Below are 17473 nucleotides of genomic sequence, written 5' to 3'. Positions count from 1 at the left end.
TTGATTACAATTTATTGTAATAGGGCAAAACACAAAAGCATTATTATTTAAGTTGGTAATAAAGGGGCATAAAAGTAAATTACGTAGGTGGACGGGCACAGGCTGTTTGAACATGCAAGTTGTAGGGAGAGAAATAGACGGTGTTGTGCAGCTAACACTGCAATAAAGTTAACTTTTACCCAGTTTATGGTGTGCAAAGCACAATAGCAGTGAGAGCTGCCACCCTCCCTGGAAACTCCTGCGGCTGTTTAAATGCTGGGTCCGGGGTGGGAAGTGTTGTTGGGACTGTGACTATGTATTGACAATAGAGATGGGGCCAATGGATTCTTGGTTATAAACTGTGAGGGCTATCTTTTCCCAGAGTTTAGAGAAGCTATGTGGCCTTTAATTAAGATGAACCGTTGCGCCTGACAACATAGAGTTTCTCCTGAGGTGGTAATTGGCCCAGGAGAGACCCGCAGAGTCTCCTGTGAAGCGGAGGGCTGAGGAATGTCCGCAGTCCATTTAATCTCAGAGAAGGAGCGCACATCTGACTGCTGTCAGTAAAAAAAGAAAATTCACAGCTTCAAAATATTTTACTGGGCGTAAATAACGGGCAAAGAAAGCACAGTTGGACTATTATGTCTGAAAATCAGTGTATGCTAGACAAATAACATTTGATCTTCTCAAAAGGCCAGTTAGTATCTGCTGCTTTAACAGCGCGCGTTAGTGCCTCGGAAACATAGCTTATTTTATGCGGCTTACCTCAGCTGCTGGGGGGGCTTCCCCTTCCTCTCCTACAGACACTGAAGTGGCTGTTAAATGTGTACGGCTCCCTCGTTTTCAAGTTATGTAAATGGCGTCTGTGAAGAGGCGCCATAGCGGAAAATAAAACAAGCCTGTGAGTGGTGGTGCTGCAAGGAATTTACGAAATGCAGCTGACACTGCGTGCCGCTGCTAGCTTCCGAGATCGATAGGCCATGGGAGTGAACGTTCACAGAAAAGGGGTGAACGGTCACAGAAAAGGGAAACCTACCTCCGCCATTGGCCATTTGCGTGCTTTCATTTTGAAAGCCACACACAAAGGCCAGTGGAATGTGTGGGAGAAGGCCGACCCACACAGAGAAGTCTCTTGGAAGTCAGGAGTGCTTCCAAGAGACCCTCTCCTAGAGCAGCGCATGCGCACTGCACTATGCTCGACCTAAAAACTTGTTTAGTATGCTTCCAGTTCCTCACCTGCACAGGTTGTGCAAAGGATATTTTTGGGAGAGGACCTCGAAAGTGGTAGGAGATGGAAGTTTGATATTGTACATCTTAGCAGTGATTGTGTCATATGTGGGAGGAGCCTTATTTGTTTTATCCGTAATATAGTTTTTTTAAATCGTTTCCGTTTTTGAGATCTGTTCCTTGGAGATTTTGTTGCAGAAGTCATGCAATTTCAGTATGTTTGTATTTTGACACTCTTAAGCAGAATTCTGCATTGCAGTCTTGTGGAGTTACTTTAATGGACAGTCTTCAATAATAATGTATGGGCAGCAGTTTTATCATTGTGGCTCTGCTTGCTTTTTAGATACTTTATGAAAGGCCTAACAGGAGTTTTACATTTTTATCCCTAGGCTTCCTCCACTTGTGTTTGAAGATTCTGAGTTGTGTTCTCATTTTCCTGATCTTGCCATTGAGCCATGCGGTCTTCTTTTAAGGTTGCTCCTAAGTGCGTTCTTTGTGGTGTCCAGGTGTCCAATGCAGTGAACATCCCAGTTTGTAGAAGGTGGATATGTCCCAAGGGCATATATTGATTTCGATTTTTTTCATGGTTGTGTTTGGAGTTCAGTTTTTCTGTAGTCTCTTTGTGGAGTCATTGATGGCTGTTTCTACCTTTAAGTTATTCTATATCGGTAGATTAATCCTAAAAATAATGACATGGAGGTTGCTCCAAATGGCTGGCAAGTAGTCAGTTACTGAGGTGTCTCTTGAGGGGAAAATAAAACGTCCAATGAGTGGCCGGCAAAGTGAGCTGGAGTTAGGAGGTTGAAGGCCTCGAAATTGAATGTGATGGCTTCGATTTTTGTTCAATCCTTCCTTGTAAACCATAGGATGAAGTTTCCTAGGTTGTATAGTTTGGCATGGGAAAATCTACGTCAGTGTGTCTAATAAAGCGTCCTTAAACTGTCTGTTGCTCTGCGGTGGTCTGTAGAACAAGAGATCGGGAAAAGCAGAAGACAGTGGTGTGACATCCCACCAGCATAGATTCATAGTTGCTCTTGGTAAAGTCTTACAGTAGACTATTTTACGCATTTCTTATGGATGGCTCGTGGGTCTCCTCCGATCTTGCTGATATCATTTTTGTTGATGCAGTATACTGGTGGAATGGCTTCGCAACATGTTGATTTGGAACCTTTGCTAAAACACATTTCTGTGATGAAAGCAAGGTCCAGTCCTGCTTCTGGAAGTAAATCGAACAGGTTGACTGTTCTTGTTAATGGATCTTTCATTGAAGAGCAGACCGTTTTGCTGCTGGGTTTCTGTCTTTTTCTTGTGATGCAGTTTCCCTGAGATAGGATTGGCTGTGGAAGGGAGGGGTGGTCCTCTGGGATGTGGGTGAAGTGCTTTGGCTGTGGCCTAAGTTAGGATTGGAAGTCTGGCATGTGAGTTCAAGAGCCCCTGGGTTGAAGGGGTGGTTACGGCTTTAGAGGGTGTTTGTGGGAAGTGCTTGTGCTGCAGTCACAGGGCTACGTAATGGGGTAAATGGTGTGGGACGGAATGAGGGGATGTGCGATCTGTCAATCTCTCGCCCTTCACCTTAATCTTCAAAAAAAAACATTTGCAAGCGACATTAAGGGTGTCTCATATTTTTGCACTCTTCCTCTGGTTCAGTTTTCCTTGGGTACGTATATTGATCATTTTGATCATGTTGCAGTTGGTACGCTTTCCTATGAAAATAGCTTGAGAAAAGGCTAGGGTATTGATGCAAGTGAATCAAGTCTAGGTCAGGTGGTAGTTTCCATCCCAGAAGATGCTGTTCAGATTTAGAAGATAATACTTAGCTCATGTAGAATTTGGAGTGGGTTAATCTGGGTGATAGTGGTATCTGAAAAGAGAGATGATGTCCTGGGAGGGACTGTCTTCTCACTGTAGAATTGTCGGTGACTTGTAGCTGGTGGCAGATGTCTGCCTTTTTGATTTACTGGTGGTTTGTTTGCAGGATATAATCCCTAGAGCCTAGTAGGCAGTATATGGTCAGGAACGTAATCCCTTAGAGTTTAATAGGTGGACTTTACCTACATTGCTCGTTCCCTAGAGAGGGTTTATCGACATGTATATGAGGGTTGTATACAGAAGTGATAAACCATAGTGTCCGTTACATGAGCTGGTGCCCAATAAGGGGACTGTATGCAAAAGTGTTCATTTCCAAGAACCGAGTAATTGAAAATCAATTTGCAGCCTAATAACCCAGGACTGGTAATCCTGTAGTGTGCAGTAACAGCTATTCGCACCTTGTGTTACCAGGAGTGATCATCCACTCCAGCCAATCATTTTATATACAATTGCAAAGTTTTATGTGGTGTAATGGATGTGTTTTTACTGAAAAGAGAGAATAAATCAGGGAGCTGCTTATGCTTGTAACATTCATCCTCTGGCTTGCTAAGGATCAAAGGAAAGCAAATTCACTTATTAAAGTATTACAATTCCAGCTTAATAACGTTAACAAGAGGACTGTTGAATATTTACTTTTTATGTTTGTAAGCAACCACCCAAACTTTACTGTTTTCATGTGCTATCATACATGACACTTTATATTATGGTTTCAAGACAAATATTTTTTCGATCAAAACCTTTGAAGGATGCTTACAGCTAAGTCAGGCTTGGATTTGTAACCTGTTGCTCTTTCCTTTAAGGTGTACGGAAAAACCATTGACGGACAACAAACAATTATAGCGTGCATTGAAAGCCACCAGTTTCAAGCAAAGAACTTTTGGTGAGTAAATCTAGTTTTAGGCATTTTAACCTACCAAATCAATGCATTGGAGCTATATTTTGGTATACAGATAATGTAGACGTGCCTGTTCTACCCGGATGAGAAAGATTTGTACAAATTAAAGAATATCATAAAAAGTGTTTTCTTTATGAAGCTTATTTCTTCTTGTTTGATTTGTCATTGTTTGCCTTTTGTTTGTTTCCTTTGTTTCGCTTCCTAAAACTGCCAATCCTATGCATTCGAGCACAGAAAACGTAGTGGTTTTGCAGCGTGAATCTTTCTGGATTCACTGTGCTGTGCCATCTAGTGGTTGGGTCCGGAATTGTAGTATTTTCTCCTATTTTTTTTCGTCGCCTTGGTGGCCGTCAACATACCACCATTTGGTGTCCTTCGTGATGTCGACACGCTTCCTCTGGAAGCGCTCACCTTTGGTCGCCATCTTCAGATAATTTTTCCTGCCGTTGGGTCTGGATCGTTACAGAAGAGCTCCAGAGTTTTTGGAGAAAGAATCGATGGAAAGAGAAGAACATCGACGAAATTCAAACTTTTCAAGACACCAGACTGGTCAGGTTACTGGGACGACGAGGGAGAAGGTTTTTCGACCGAGGTTTCGACGTTCAACTGAGAAGTCGCTCGCAGGGGGCTCCCTGAGCACTGGAATGGACAAACACAGTTCAAGTTTTGCACTAATTGCCACCATAAATACGCCCAGAAGGACCAGCATCCAGTCTGCAACCTCTGACTGCAGCTCGACCACAACAGCGAGGACTGCAACACGTGTTCGGTGTTTACACCCGAGACCCTCAAAGTAAGAGAGGCAGAGAAGCGCGAACCACACCATGCAGGGGCCACCTCCATCGCTCCGAGACTTAGGCCTCTACAGTGGAGAGGAAGACAACACCGCCGAGGGACTGAAGGACTGCACGGTCGTTGAGGTCCCAAAGAAGATGTTGAAGGAGGTAAGCGTAGTCGACCCCCAGACACTCAAGCGACACTTGTAAGGGGGAAGCGAAGTCCTCCAGCGACACTCGTAGGATTGAAGCAAAGTCCTCGAATGGAAGATTGCCACCAGAAATCTCGGTGAAAGCAACAGCACCCAAGGACAAACAGCCCAGCGGATCCTTCGAAAAAGAATCCCAGACGGCGAAAGCCCTCGAAATCAGTGTCGTTAAAGGATGCCCTCAAAAAGGACACCTCTGCCCCGAGGAAAGAAGGGCCAACAAATACGTTGACTACCTCGAAGCGCACAAACTCTCGACGCCAAACAGGCCGCAGAGATGGAAAGGAAGAGGAGGCTCGAGGCAGAAATGGCGAGCATCCTGCAACGAAAAAAGGACTTCGGCGAAAGGATGAGCCAGTACACCATCCTGCCGAAGCCCGCACTCGGAAGTCTAAAGACGACGAGGACGCCGAACCACCAAAATCGCCTGAACCGGTCGAGGAACAGGAGGAAGAAGTCGTTTATTTCGAGGGCAAAGACTACGAGGATCAGCAGATCTAACGGGACTCAACGTCCTCAGAGGCACAAGACTTGGAGTGGCATGACCTCTGCGCCGAATTGCCGAAAGGAGTAGACACTTGCCCTTCGAGGCCTTCACCACCAGACTACATAGGAATCTACAATATGGTTGTCCAAAAGGCTGGACAGACATATGGGGTAAAACTGGAGGAGGAGAAGCCCAATGCATATTTCCTTCTGGAAACTCTGCTGCCTCAACAGACTAGGAGCCAGTTCCTGCCCATGCTACCTAGTGTGCTGGACCAGGGAAGGGATGCCTTTAGAGAACCAGCAGTATGCAAAGCAGTGACTCGGAGAACAGAGAAAAAGTATAAGCATTCCTCAAAGGACCTACATCCAGGGGTCAGTGCCAGCAGATTCCATAATTACAGCAACGGCTAGAAAAAGGGCCAATGTACCCACAAATACAGGACCACCTCCAGACAAGGAGAGTAGAAGGATGGACCTCGTAGGGAGAAAGGTGGAGCGGAGTGCGGCAATTCAATGGCGCATCGCAAACTCCAACGCCCTAATCAACAGGCTTACCAGCACTGGGAGGAAGTGGGGGAGCTCCTAAAGCATCTACCAGACCAGTACCAACAAAGGGCAACTCAATTGGTAGAAGAGGGTAAGAACGTGGTGAATACATGTTTAAAATCGGCCTTGGATGCTGCGGACACGTCCAGCAGACAGATGATGAGCGGAGTGACCGAGAGAAGAAATGCGCATGGCTTAGAATTTCAGGCTTCAAGCCAGAGGTGCAGAACAACATCCTGAACACACCCTTTAATGGAGAGCAACAGTTTGGCACACCAGTTGACAAGTTAACTCAGCTCAAGAAGGACAACGAGACAGCCAGGTCCATTGGAGTGCTGCAGTTCAGAGGGATGAGAAGGTCAGGTGGTAGGGGAGGCAACATGCCTACTAAATCGCACCAAACGTTCTAACAAAGCTACCAGGGAACAACCAGGGCCAGCAATAGCAGCAGAACTGGCAGTACCAGCCCCGGGACCTCCATGTATGCCGACGACGACATACACGGAGAGGAGGCCAGCAGCCTACCCCCAAGTGACTTCGCCATAAGGCCTACACCCACCCTAGCAACACCTCGGTGTAGCCAAAAGGACATACAGAAAAACAAAAACCAGGTGTTCCGCAACAAACAGTACCTCGAACACACAACACCAGTAGGAGGCAGAATAAGAGACTTCATCCAGGAGAGGAGGAAGGTCACAACAGACAAGTGGGTACTAAACATCATACAATACGGATACTGTATAGAGCTGGAAAAACAACCTCCAAACTGGGACCCAAGAAACCAGGCACACCCGGCAAAGGAACTTTCACTGTTGCGAGTAAAAGCACAGGAACTGCTCAGCAAGAAAGCGATAGAGGTAGTACCGCACAACCAAAGGAACAAGGGGGTTTACTCCACCTAAGACCTATCCTAGATATAAGGTTCCTAAACAAATTCATAAGGACTCAGATTCAATAAGTCTTCCCTACAAGAGGTAATACCACAAGGGGACTACATGGCAACTATAGATCTAAAGGACGCGTACTTGCACATCCCCATCAGGCACAAACGTCTACTGAGGTTTACGATTGACCACACTCACTACCAGTTTACAGTACTGGCATTCGGGCTTAAATCCGCTCCAAGGGAGTTTACAAAATGCCTAGCAGCTGTCACAGCGCACCTACAAAGGTAAGGAATACACGTATATCCTTATCTCGACGACTGGCTTATAAAGGCAAGTTCGCACAGCCACTGCAAACAACTCATCCATCAGGTCCTACAAACTCTGACCCAACTGGGTTTCACAATCCATTGGGAAAAGTTGTCAACCGAGCCGGAACAGATCAAGATAATCTGAGGGGCAGAAATCGACACCATACAGGCCAAAGTGTGCCCCAGCAGGAAGAGAACATTGGCGATACTGAAGGAAACGCGTCTTTACCGCAAGGGGCAAGTTCTGACCGTGAGGACGGTGAGCAAGCTAATGGGAATGATTGCGTCATGCATTCACCTAGTCCAAAATACCCGACTCCACATGAGACCATTCCAGGAATGGATACAGCAGCAATGGCCACAGGCAACAGGGAGTTAGGAAGATCTAGTGGTTGTCACACACGCAGTGCATCAGGAAATAGTGTGGTGGAACAAGGGAAACATATCACGTGGGAAACCATTCACACAACCAACTCCAACAGTGACCATCACACCAGACTCCTCCCAGCTGTGGTGGGACGTGCACATGAACAAACTCAAGGTGAGGGGCAATAGTCGCAGCAGGATGCGGTCAAGCACATCCGCTACCTAGAACTAAAAACTGTGTTCCTAGCCTTAAAAGCCTTTCAGTAGGAGCTGTATGAAAACAGGATGTTGATCCAAACAGACAACACAACCACCATGTTCTACATCAGCAAACAAGGAGGAACACACTCATTAGCACTATCAGGCCTAGCACAGGAAATATGGACATGGGCCATTGCACTGAAAATTGATCTAGTAGCAATACATCTCCCAGGGAAGGACAATGTGGAAGCAGATTCAGCAGGCTGATGTCTGCATCGCACAAATGGGAGATCAACCTACAGGAAATACAGAAAGTATTCCAGAAGTGGGGTACACCGCAAATAGACCTCTGTGCAACACACCAAAATACAAAATGCCAACACTTCGCATCCAGGCAACCAGACCGTCAGTCACAAGGGAATGCGCTATGGATAAGTTGGTCAAAGACATTTGCATACGCCTTTCCCCCGATACCACTGATACACAGGGTACTCACCAAAAGCTGGATCAGCAGCATGTCGCTGATACTAATAGCACCTCAGTGGGCCAGACAGTCCCGGTTCTCACAAATAGTGGAAATGGCGCAAGCACCAGCACACAGATTCGCCAAAAAAAGGGACCTGTTAGCAATGCAGATCGGAAGGGTGCTACACCCAAAACCAGAGAGCCTCAGCCTAGCTGCATGGCTCCTGAAGACCTTAGAGTTTGCACACCTCAAACTACCGGAACGTACAATGGCAGTGCACAGGGAGGCAAGAAGACCTACCACAAAGTGCTACGTAGCAAAGTGGAAAAGATTCTCCAAATGGTGCACTAGGGAGAAACTGCAAATGAAAATCACAAAGGAATCAACGGTACTAAAAGACTTAACACATCTACTGCCCAGCTATGTTACACATACCTAAGGGTGCACTTAGCGGCGATAGTGGCTTACACAAGAGGAGAAAAGGGGAAAAGTTTCTTCACCTCACAAGTAGTAAAAAGATTTCTAGAAGGAGCAAAGAAAATCGCACCTCCAAACAGAATGCCAGCACCAGCATGAAACCTCAGCGTAGTGCTAACTCAATTGATGAAGGCACCATTTGAGCCTTCTTAGTGGGTATCACATCACTTTGAAGAGTAAGTGAGTTGCAGGCGCTAACACTCCAAGAGCCCTACCTGCAAATACACAGTGACAGGATTGTAATGAGAACAGACCCACAAGTCATGGCAAAGGTGGTGTCTCGGTTCCATATCAACCAAACGTTCCAAATATCTAGTTTTTTCCAAAAACAAAGCACAGAAAAGGAGCTACACACACTGGACGCCAGGAGGGCTGTCGTGCACTATATAGAAAGGACAAAGTGTACAGAAAGACAAAGCAGTTCTTTGTTTCCTTTGCCAGCAGTTTTTTGGGATGACCAGTTACCAAAAATACCATTGCACGGTAGATTGTACAAACCATACAACTATGCCACAGACAAGCAGGATATCTGTTACAAGGAGCAGTTCATGCTCACTCAACAAGGAAGAAAGGAGCAACAATTGCGTTTCTAGCTAACACACCAATTGAAGACATTTGCCAAGCTGCATCATGGTCTTCAGTGCACACGTTCACAAAGCACTACTGTGTAGATATCCAAATGAACAAAGAGGCGCAAGTGGGACAGAAGGTCTTACAACACATATTCAGTAACCAGTGCTCATCTTCCACCCAGCCACCACTAAGGACAAACCGCTACAAAGTCTATGCACAGCATAGTGAATCCAGAAAGATACACGCTGCAAAACATATAGGGGCACATGCATCAACCTATTTAGGAAGTGCAAACGGTGCGAATCGGTAAATTCGGCCGTTTGCACTTCCTAAATACGTATTTGGGATGCATCAAACACTTTTTCAATATTCGCATTTTTTTGCATTTCTTAAAAATGCGAATGCATTTAAGGAATCTCATTTGTGCGATTTCTTAAATGCAATGCATCAATTTAAAAAAAAATGCGAATTTTGAAATTGGAAGTGCAAATTAACACGAGGTTGACCCTTGTGTTTGCGAAAATCTTAAAAAATGCAAAAAAATGCATTTTTTACACTGTCATGTTACAGACACACATGTCCTTAGGACATGTGTGTTTGAAACATGCACTTTCAAATACATTTCAGGGGTGCAGGGGGGGGGTCCTTTGGACCCCCCCTGCACCCTTGGAATGCATCAACAAATTGCGAATTCGTAAATGCCTTCCCATTGACTCCTATGGGCCTCTCGGCCCATAGGAATCAATGGGATTTGCGAAAAAGCAGTTAGGAATTCGGTATGTTCGAGGCATGTGGGCTGCTAAATTCATATCTTTTGCATAGATCGCCGCCTAGTGTTGGGTCCGGATGATCGCACATTGTTGTCCTGGAAGAGTCTTCGAAGTATCCTGAGATAGGTGGCTCCTCCCCTGAACTACAGTGCGCATGGGCATCGGCTCCATCCCCAGATTGTTTTTTTCCGCCATTGGGTTCGGATGCGGTCTCGACGTCTCTGTCGGAACCGAGAAAACTCACTTTTTTAAGGCCAAAAGGCCTTCGTTTCATTACGTCGGTATTGTTTGCGTACGGTCTCGAGTACTTCCGACTCTTTGAGTCGGAATCTGCGGAGTCGTATCACTCTTCGGACATCGAGGCCTTCTCATCGCTGCAAGACCACGACTTTTCAACATGGAGCGGAGCCCGTTTAAATACTGTCCCGTCTGTGGGTCCAAATACCCACATATCGACGTGCACCCGGTCTGTAATAAATGCCTCTCGCCAGACCATAACGAGGAGAACTGCATGGCCTGCTCCAGATTCACGTCGAAGAAGACGCTCAAGCTTCGGCGCGCGGTGCGCCTCGAGGCCCGGCAGGCGGCCCCGGCACCAGATAACATCTTCGGCGACCCAGAAGACGAGGTCCAAAGCCATCATCTTGAAATCTCACCACCCGCGACGGAGGTCGAGGCCGATCCCGAAGACGACGACGGGGTCATAAATCAAGACCGTGAATACGTCGACGAGGTAGGGGACGACGACGAAGTTTATGGGGCCGCGGAAGATAGCTCAGGGGATGAGCTATGCCCCGAAAGTTACACGGATCAGGCTCGGGTCACGGGATCGCCACTCGGCCTTACCCAAGACCCTGCACCGCAAGCCACGGCCCCGCCTTCAGGCCCGGCCACGGACATACTTGCTACGCAGCCCGTACCGAAACTGAAAGCGTCGGTATCGACTACGCCTAAAATGGCCGACCCGAAATCGAAACCGAAACTACCGGATTCGAGTGCACCTAAGATGGCGGACGTTCCACCAAAAACACCAAAGCCTGCTACCTTATCGGCTCCGTCGGCCTCCGGTCCACAGAAGTCGAAGAAAACTGTCGACTCGACAGTGCCGAAGTCATCGGCGGGGGAGGCGTCCTCTAAGAAGGTCGTCCGGCACGGGTCGACCGGGACAACGCCGGCAAAGTCCACAAAAGTCAGTGGCAAACATTCAGTGCCGACTGGGACGCCGTTAGTCGGACGCGTGGTTGAGACGGAGTCTGCAAAATCCCACGGATCGAAGGGCGGAAGCTCAACACATCGGTCCGAAGACTCTGTGTCTACGGATGCAGCATCGACGTCTAAGGCTCAAAAGGGACCACAGGACGTCGGAACCGAAGGCAAGGTGGGGGCCTCCTCGTCGGCGCCAAGTGCCGCTGTGAGTGACGCATCTCTCATCGCTACTTCACTCCAAAGAATACGGGATAAGGCCTCTGCCACGTCGGCTCCGGCGCCGTCGCACCAGAAGCCGATGGACATGCCTGCAAAGCCTGCTGGCAAACTTCTCTTCATTCTGCCGCCGAAGGAGGCACCAAAGGCCTTTGCTCCAAAGACGGCGCCAAAGACATCGGACTCTTCCACGTCTACTGGAATATTGGGTCGACAACTCGACTCAGGAGACGATTCTGAGCGTTTTATCGACGCGGACACGGGCAAGTTGACCCTTTATAAGCGGAAGATCACTTCCCAACCAGTGGACTCCTATGTAATCCCACTGAAGAAGAAAAGGCCTGCACAGGACGTTCCAGCCCTGGTGGAACCTATCCAGCCTCCACCTAGAAGGAGTCCAACCCCTTCCCCCGACCACTCTGGGGGAGAGGAATATGGACAAGATGACCAGTACACTTTCCCCATCAATGACCCCGATGCACAACAGGATTCCTATGACGACATAGGTGACCAGGGAATCCAACATGGGGGGCAAGACCCACAGCCTTTCAGTGCACGTGCATCCCCAACAGAGGACTCTGCAGGATTTCATGCACTCATTGAACGGGCAGCTGCTAATCATGATGTGGACATGCATGCTGACCCAGTGGAGGAAGGTTTCCTATTTGACACTTTTTCAGTCTCTGAAAGGACAGTCAAGACACTTCCTATGCTCAAAGGTGTCCTTAAGCATGCAGCGGAAATCTTTAAAGACCCTACCAGAGCGAGAGTGGTCAATCCACGCATCGAGAAGAAATACAGACCAGCACCTGCTGACCCAGCATACATTCGGGGACAGTTGCCGCTAGACTCTCTTGTGGTCGCAAATGCCCGCAAACGGGCAAACTCCCAGACAACGGGTGAAGCTCCTCCCCCAGACAACGGGTGAAGCTCCTCCCCCAGACAAGGAGTCTAAAGTGCTTGAGGCGGGGGGCAAAAGAGTAGCTGCGCAGGCTGCCAATTTCTGGCGTATTGCGAACACACAGGCGCTATTGGCATGTTATGATAGGGCGCATTACGACACCCTAGAGCAACTTTTGCAACACCTGCCTACGCAGTTTCAAGAGGGTACCAATCTGCTTATAGAGGAGGGAAAACTCATCTCCAACGCAGCAATAAAGTGTGCACTTGATGCAGCAGACACAGCAGCTAGGGCTATTAACACTAGCGTCATGCTAAGACGACAAGCGTGGCTACGCATATCAGGGTTTAAACCAGACATTCAAACGACCATACTCAACCAGCCCGTCAATCCTGATAGACTGTTTGGTCCTGATGTTGACACCACCCTCGAAAAGATTAAGAAAGACAACGAAACAGCTAAGTCTATGGGGGCCCTTCAGTCACAACAATTCCGGGGCAACACTTTTCGTCGCTCAGGTGCACGTGGAGTCACCCGGGGACAGATGGGTCAACAATCACAGTTCACTAGAGGTGGAGCACAGTCCTCGTACCCCAAGCAGAATAAAGGGGGTTATCGAGGAAACCGCACCAGAGGACGTGGCAGAGGAAACAACAACTCCCGTTCCTCTGCCCCAAACAAACAGTGACTCTCTGTCACTGCCCCCCGACCATTTAACACCTGTCGGGGGGAGACTCCAGCAGTTCCTGCCAGTCTGGACAAACATCACCACAGACAGGTGGGTAAGACAACTTATCCAGTACGGTTATTGTCTAGAGTTAACGTCCACTCCACCCAACATTCCACCAAGGCAACGTCCTATGTCCGCAGAGCACTTGCACTTATTGCAGCAAGAAGTAGTGGTGATGCTGCAAAAAGGCGCAATCGAGCTCGTGCCAGTGGAGGAGGAAGGCACAGGAGTCTATTCCCTGTACTTCCTTATTCCAAAAAAGGACGGATCCCTCAGACCCATTCTGGATCTGCGCCCCCTCAACCTGTATATACTGTCAGAACATTTCCATATGCTTACACTGCAACAGATTCTTCCCTTGCTGAACCAAGGGGACTTCCTAGCAACCTTAGACCTCAAGGATGCTTATTTCCACATTCCACTACACCCGTCCCACAGAAAGTATCTCAGGTTCACTATCCAAGGCAGGCATTATCAGTTCAAAGTCCTGCCCTTCGGAGTGACCACCGCCCCCAGAATGTTTACCAAGTGTCTGGCGACGGTAGCGGCGCACCTACGGAGGCAGAACATCCATGTCTACCCCTACCTAGACGACTGGCTCGTTCAAGCCAAGTCGGAACAACAGTGCGCCGCGGACATGTCAACTACCATTCACCTCCTTCACAGTCTGGGCTTCTCGCTGAATTACCCAAAGTCACACCTTCAACCAGCACATGTGCGGCAGTTTCTGGGTGCGACGATAAATACCCTGACAGCCATGGCTCAGCCAAACAAGGTCAGGATAGACAGCATGCAGTCTCTAATCCAAAGGTTCAGACCACAACACTCGCTTCCAGCGAGAGTGTTCATGCAGTTGATTGGCATGATGGCCTCCTGCATCTTCATAGTCCCTCACGCACGGCTACATATGCGTCCGCTCCAGGAATGCTTAGCAAATCAGTGGACACAGGCTCAGGGACAAATGACAGACCTAGTGTTGGTTACCAGTCGGGCGTACGACTCTCTGCATTGGTGGAATCCACACAACCTTTGCAAGGGCCGACTGTTCCAAGAGCCAGTGCCACAGATTATCCTGACAACGGACGCATCTCTCCAGGGATGGGGAGCTCATCTGCTCACTTACACAGTGCAGGGACTATGGACGACACAGCAACAGAAGATGCACATCAACTATCTGGAACTGATGGCAATCTTCATGGCGCTCAAGTCCTTCAATGTACATCTGTGCAACAAGGTAGTGTTAGTCCGGACGGACAACATGACAGCGATGTACTACATTCAAAAGCAGGGAGGCACCCACTCGCCGCAGCTGTCTCATCTGGCTCAGAGCATGTGGAAGTGGGCCATTCAGAGGAACATTTTCCTCATGGCAGAACACCTCCCGGGCAAGGACAATCAGATGGCGGATCTGCTCAGCAGATACAGCCATCAAATGCACGAGTGGGAGTTACATCCATCAGTACTCCGCCCGTACTTCCAGCAGTGGGGTCATCCGGAGATAGACCTGTTTGCCACAAACGAAAACGCAAAATGCCAACACTTTGCCGCCAGGTTCCCTCACCCAGTCGCAGGGGAATGCGATATGGATGAACTGGTCAGGCAAATTTGCGTACGCTTTTCCACCAGCACCTCTGATACCGCTGGTGGCAAGAAAGCTAAGGCAGCACTCGATGACACTCATCCTAGTTGCTCCAACGTGGGCACGCCAAGCATGGTACACCACGTTTCTGGAACTCTCAGTGGTGCCGCATCAAAGGCTGCGCCTAACGCCCAGGCTTTTAACGCAGAACCATGGAGACATTCAGCATCCAGATCCGCAACAGCTCAACCTGGCGATCTGGCTCCTGAAGTCCTAGAGTTTGGCTACCTTCACCTACCTCCAGAATGCATGGACATCATCAAGGAGGCAAGGAAGCCGACTACCAGAGCATGCTATGCTGCAAAATGGAAGCGTTTTGTCCTTCACTGTACAGCCAATGACATAAACCCACTAGATGCATCTATCCCTAACATCATTTGCTATCTGTTACATCTTTACAAGTGCAATCTAGCCTACACTTCCATTCGGATACATCTATCCGCCATAGCAGCTTACCTTCAGAACAGGCAACATCTCTCTGTCTTCAGAGTGCCTGCCATTAAAGCCTTCCTTGAAGGTCTGAAACGAGTCATTCCCCCAAGAACACCGCCGGCTCCGGTGTGGAACCTCAATGTGGTCCTCACCAGGCTGATGGGACCACCTTTTGAGCCGCTGCACTCGAGTGAACTCCAGTTCCTAACATGGAAAGTGGCTTTCCTTATTGCTATCACTTCACTAAGACGTGTCAGTGAGCTGCAAGCGCTCACAATCCAAGAGCCATTCATACAAATTCATCCCAATAGGGTGGTACTACGTACTAACCCTAAATTCCTTCCGAAGGTGGTGTCACAGTTTCATCTCAACCAAACTATTGACTTGCCTGCATTCTTCCAAAACCCACAAACGGTGGCGGAAAGAATGCTCCATACTTTGGACGTTAGGAGGGCGTTGATGTACTATATTGACAGGACACAACACTTTAGGAAAACAAAAAAACTTTTTGTTGCCTTCTCGCCACAGCACAAGGGCAACCCTATTTCCAAAGCAGGAATAGCCAGATGGATTGTTAAATGCATCCAGATCTGCTATCAAAAGGCTAAACGTACCTTAACAATACCCCCAAGGGCGCACTCCACACGCAAATTGGGGGCATCCATGGCTTTCCTGGGAAACATTCCTTTAGAAGACATTTGCAGAGCAGCCACATGGGTTACACCACATACCTTTACAAAACACTACTGTGTTGATGTGCATTCCAAACAGCAAGCAGCTGTTGGACAGGCTGTTCTCAAGACACTTTTTCAGGTTTCTGCAGCTGGCACGGGCAACCGCCGCTAATGGAGGGACTGCTATATATTCTATGCAAAAGATATGAATTTAGCAGCCCACATGCCTCGAACTGAATATGCTACTTACCAGTATGCATCTGTTCTTGGCATGTAGGGCTGCTAACATTCATATCGCCCACCCTCCTCCCCGGTGCCTGTCGCACCTGCAGACATTCTCTTGCATTTAATCATTAGCATGGACATCCTTTACACTTTTCACTCCATCTCTGCCACAATGGCTAAAAACAATCTGGGGATGGAGCCGATGCCCATGCGCACTGTAGTCCAGGGGAGGAGCCACCTATCTCAGGATACTTCGAAGACTCTTCCAGGACAACAATGTGCGATCATCCGGACCCAACACTAGGCGGCGATCTATGCAAAAGATATGAATGTTAGCAGCCCTACATGCCAAGAACAGATGCATACTGGTAAGTAGCATATTCATTATTTGTGATTCGGTAAAAATTGCGATTTTTACCGAATCACAAATAAATACCGGAAAAAATGTTGCATAGCATTTTGCAATTCTTAATTTGCGATTCGGTAATTTTCGCAAATTAAGAAATGCAAAATGTCTGAATGATGCATGTGCCTTATAGTTTCTTACCTGTCGGTGTAGTTTTGCAGCTTGAAGACTTTCTGGATTCTCTAGCAAACCCATCCTCCTCCGCCAGAAGGAGACCGGAGGAAAGGGATAAAAACTGGAAAAAGACTTTAAAAGATAGGAGGAAAAACAAGAATAAGACAAGAAAAAAGAATCCAAAGATGGGCACCCACCTGGGCCACGAAAAATAAATAATGGATAAATACTACAATTCCGGACCTAACCACTAGATGACGGAATAATGTACAGCATAGTGAATCCAGAAAGTCTTCAAGCTGCAAAACTACACCGACAGGTAAACTATAAGTTTCCCTACAGTCTTTCTTTGCGTGGTGTCGCCGCTACCATACAATGGTGTGGGTAAGATCCATTGGAATTGCTTTCAGAATACCATTGTGTCATTGGTTTGTTCTTGGCAGTGAGACAAGGACATTTATCGGTGCATCTTTGGGGCCACATCTGGCCCATACTGGTAACACGAAAGTTGAAACAAAATTCTGTTTTAGTGTTATTCACATAACATTTCTATCCACTGCAGAATACAGCATGGGAAAGTGGGTCAGGTCACTTCAAACATTGGCTAACTTCAGTGTGAATGCATTCTTCTCTTTTACAAGGAGCACATCGGCATACAAGGCAGTTCCCTTCACACCAGGGATTACTTTGGCAATGTGTCTTTTTGGAGGCCAATAAAATGTTTGCTTATAGAATTTTTCATTTTGGTGACAGCCGGGCAGCCCCACTAACAAACTTTAACACAAAAACCATGATAAAACCAGCATTGTGCTTAACAAATGTTATTTGATTGATTGACAAAGACAAAATGCTGTCGGAGTGCATAACTGCCATCTCACACACTGCCACCACA

The 17473-nt window shown here is 47.6% G+C and overlaps 1 protein-coding gene across 1 annotated transcript in view; it reads left to right on the top strand.

Moving 5' to 3' along the window:
• CAPZA2 (capping actin protein of muscle Z-line subunit alpha 2) overlaps positions 1 to 17473 on the top strand; it is a 329387-nt gene that overhangs the window by 200492 nt on the left and 111422 nt on the right. Inside the window, exon 6 of the mRNA XM_078674353.1 lies at positions 3876 to 3955. Within this exon, the coding sequence (XP_078530479.1) occupies positions 3876 to 3955 (80 nt within the window). The remainder of the gene's footprint in view (positions 1 to 3875; positions 3956 to 17473) is intronic.

This window comes from Lissotriton helveticus, chromosome 1_1 (genome assembly GCF_964261635.1).
Source record: "Lissotriton helveticus chromosome 1_1, aLisHel1.1, whole genome shotgun sequence".
Lineage (NCBI taxonomy): Eukaryota > Metazoa > Chordata > Amphibia > Caudata > Salamandridae > Lissotriton > Lissotriton helveticus.
Note: the sequence above shows the minus strand (reverse complement) of the source record. Positions and strands in the feature narration are given on the sequence as shown.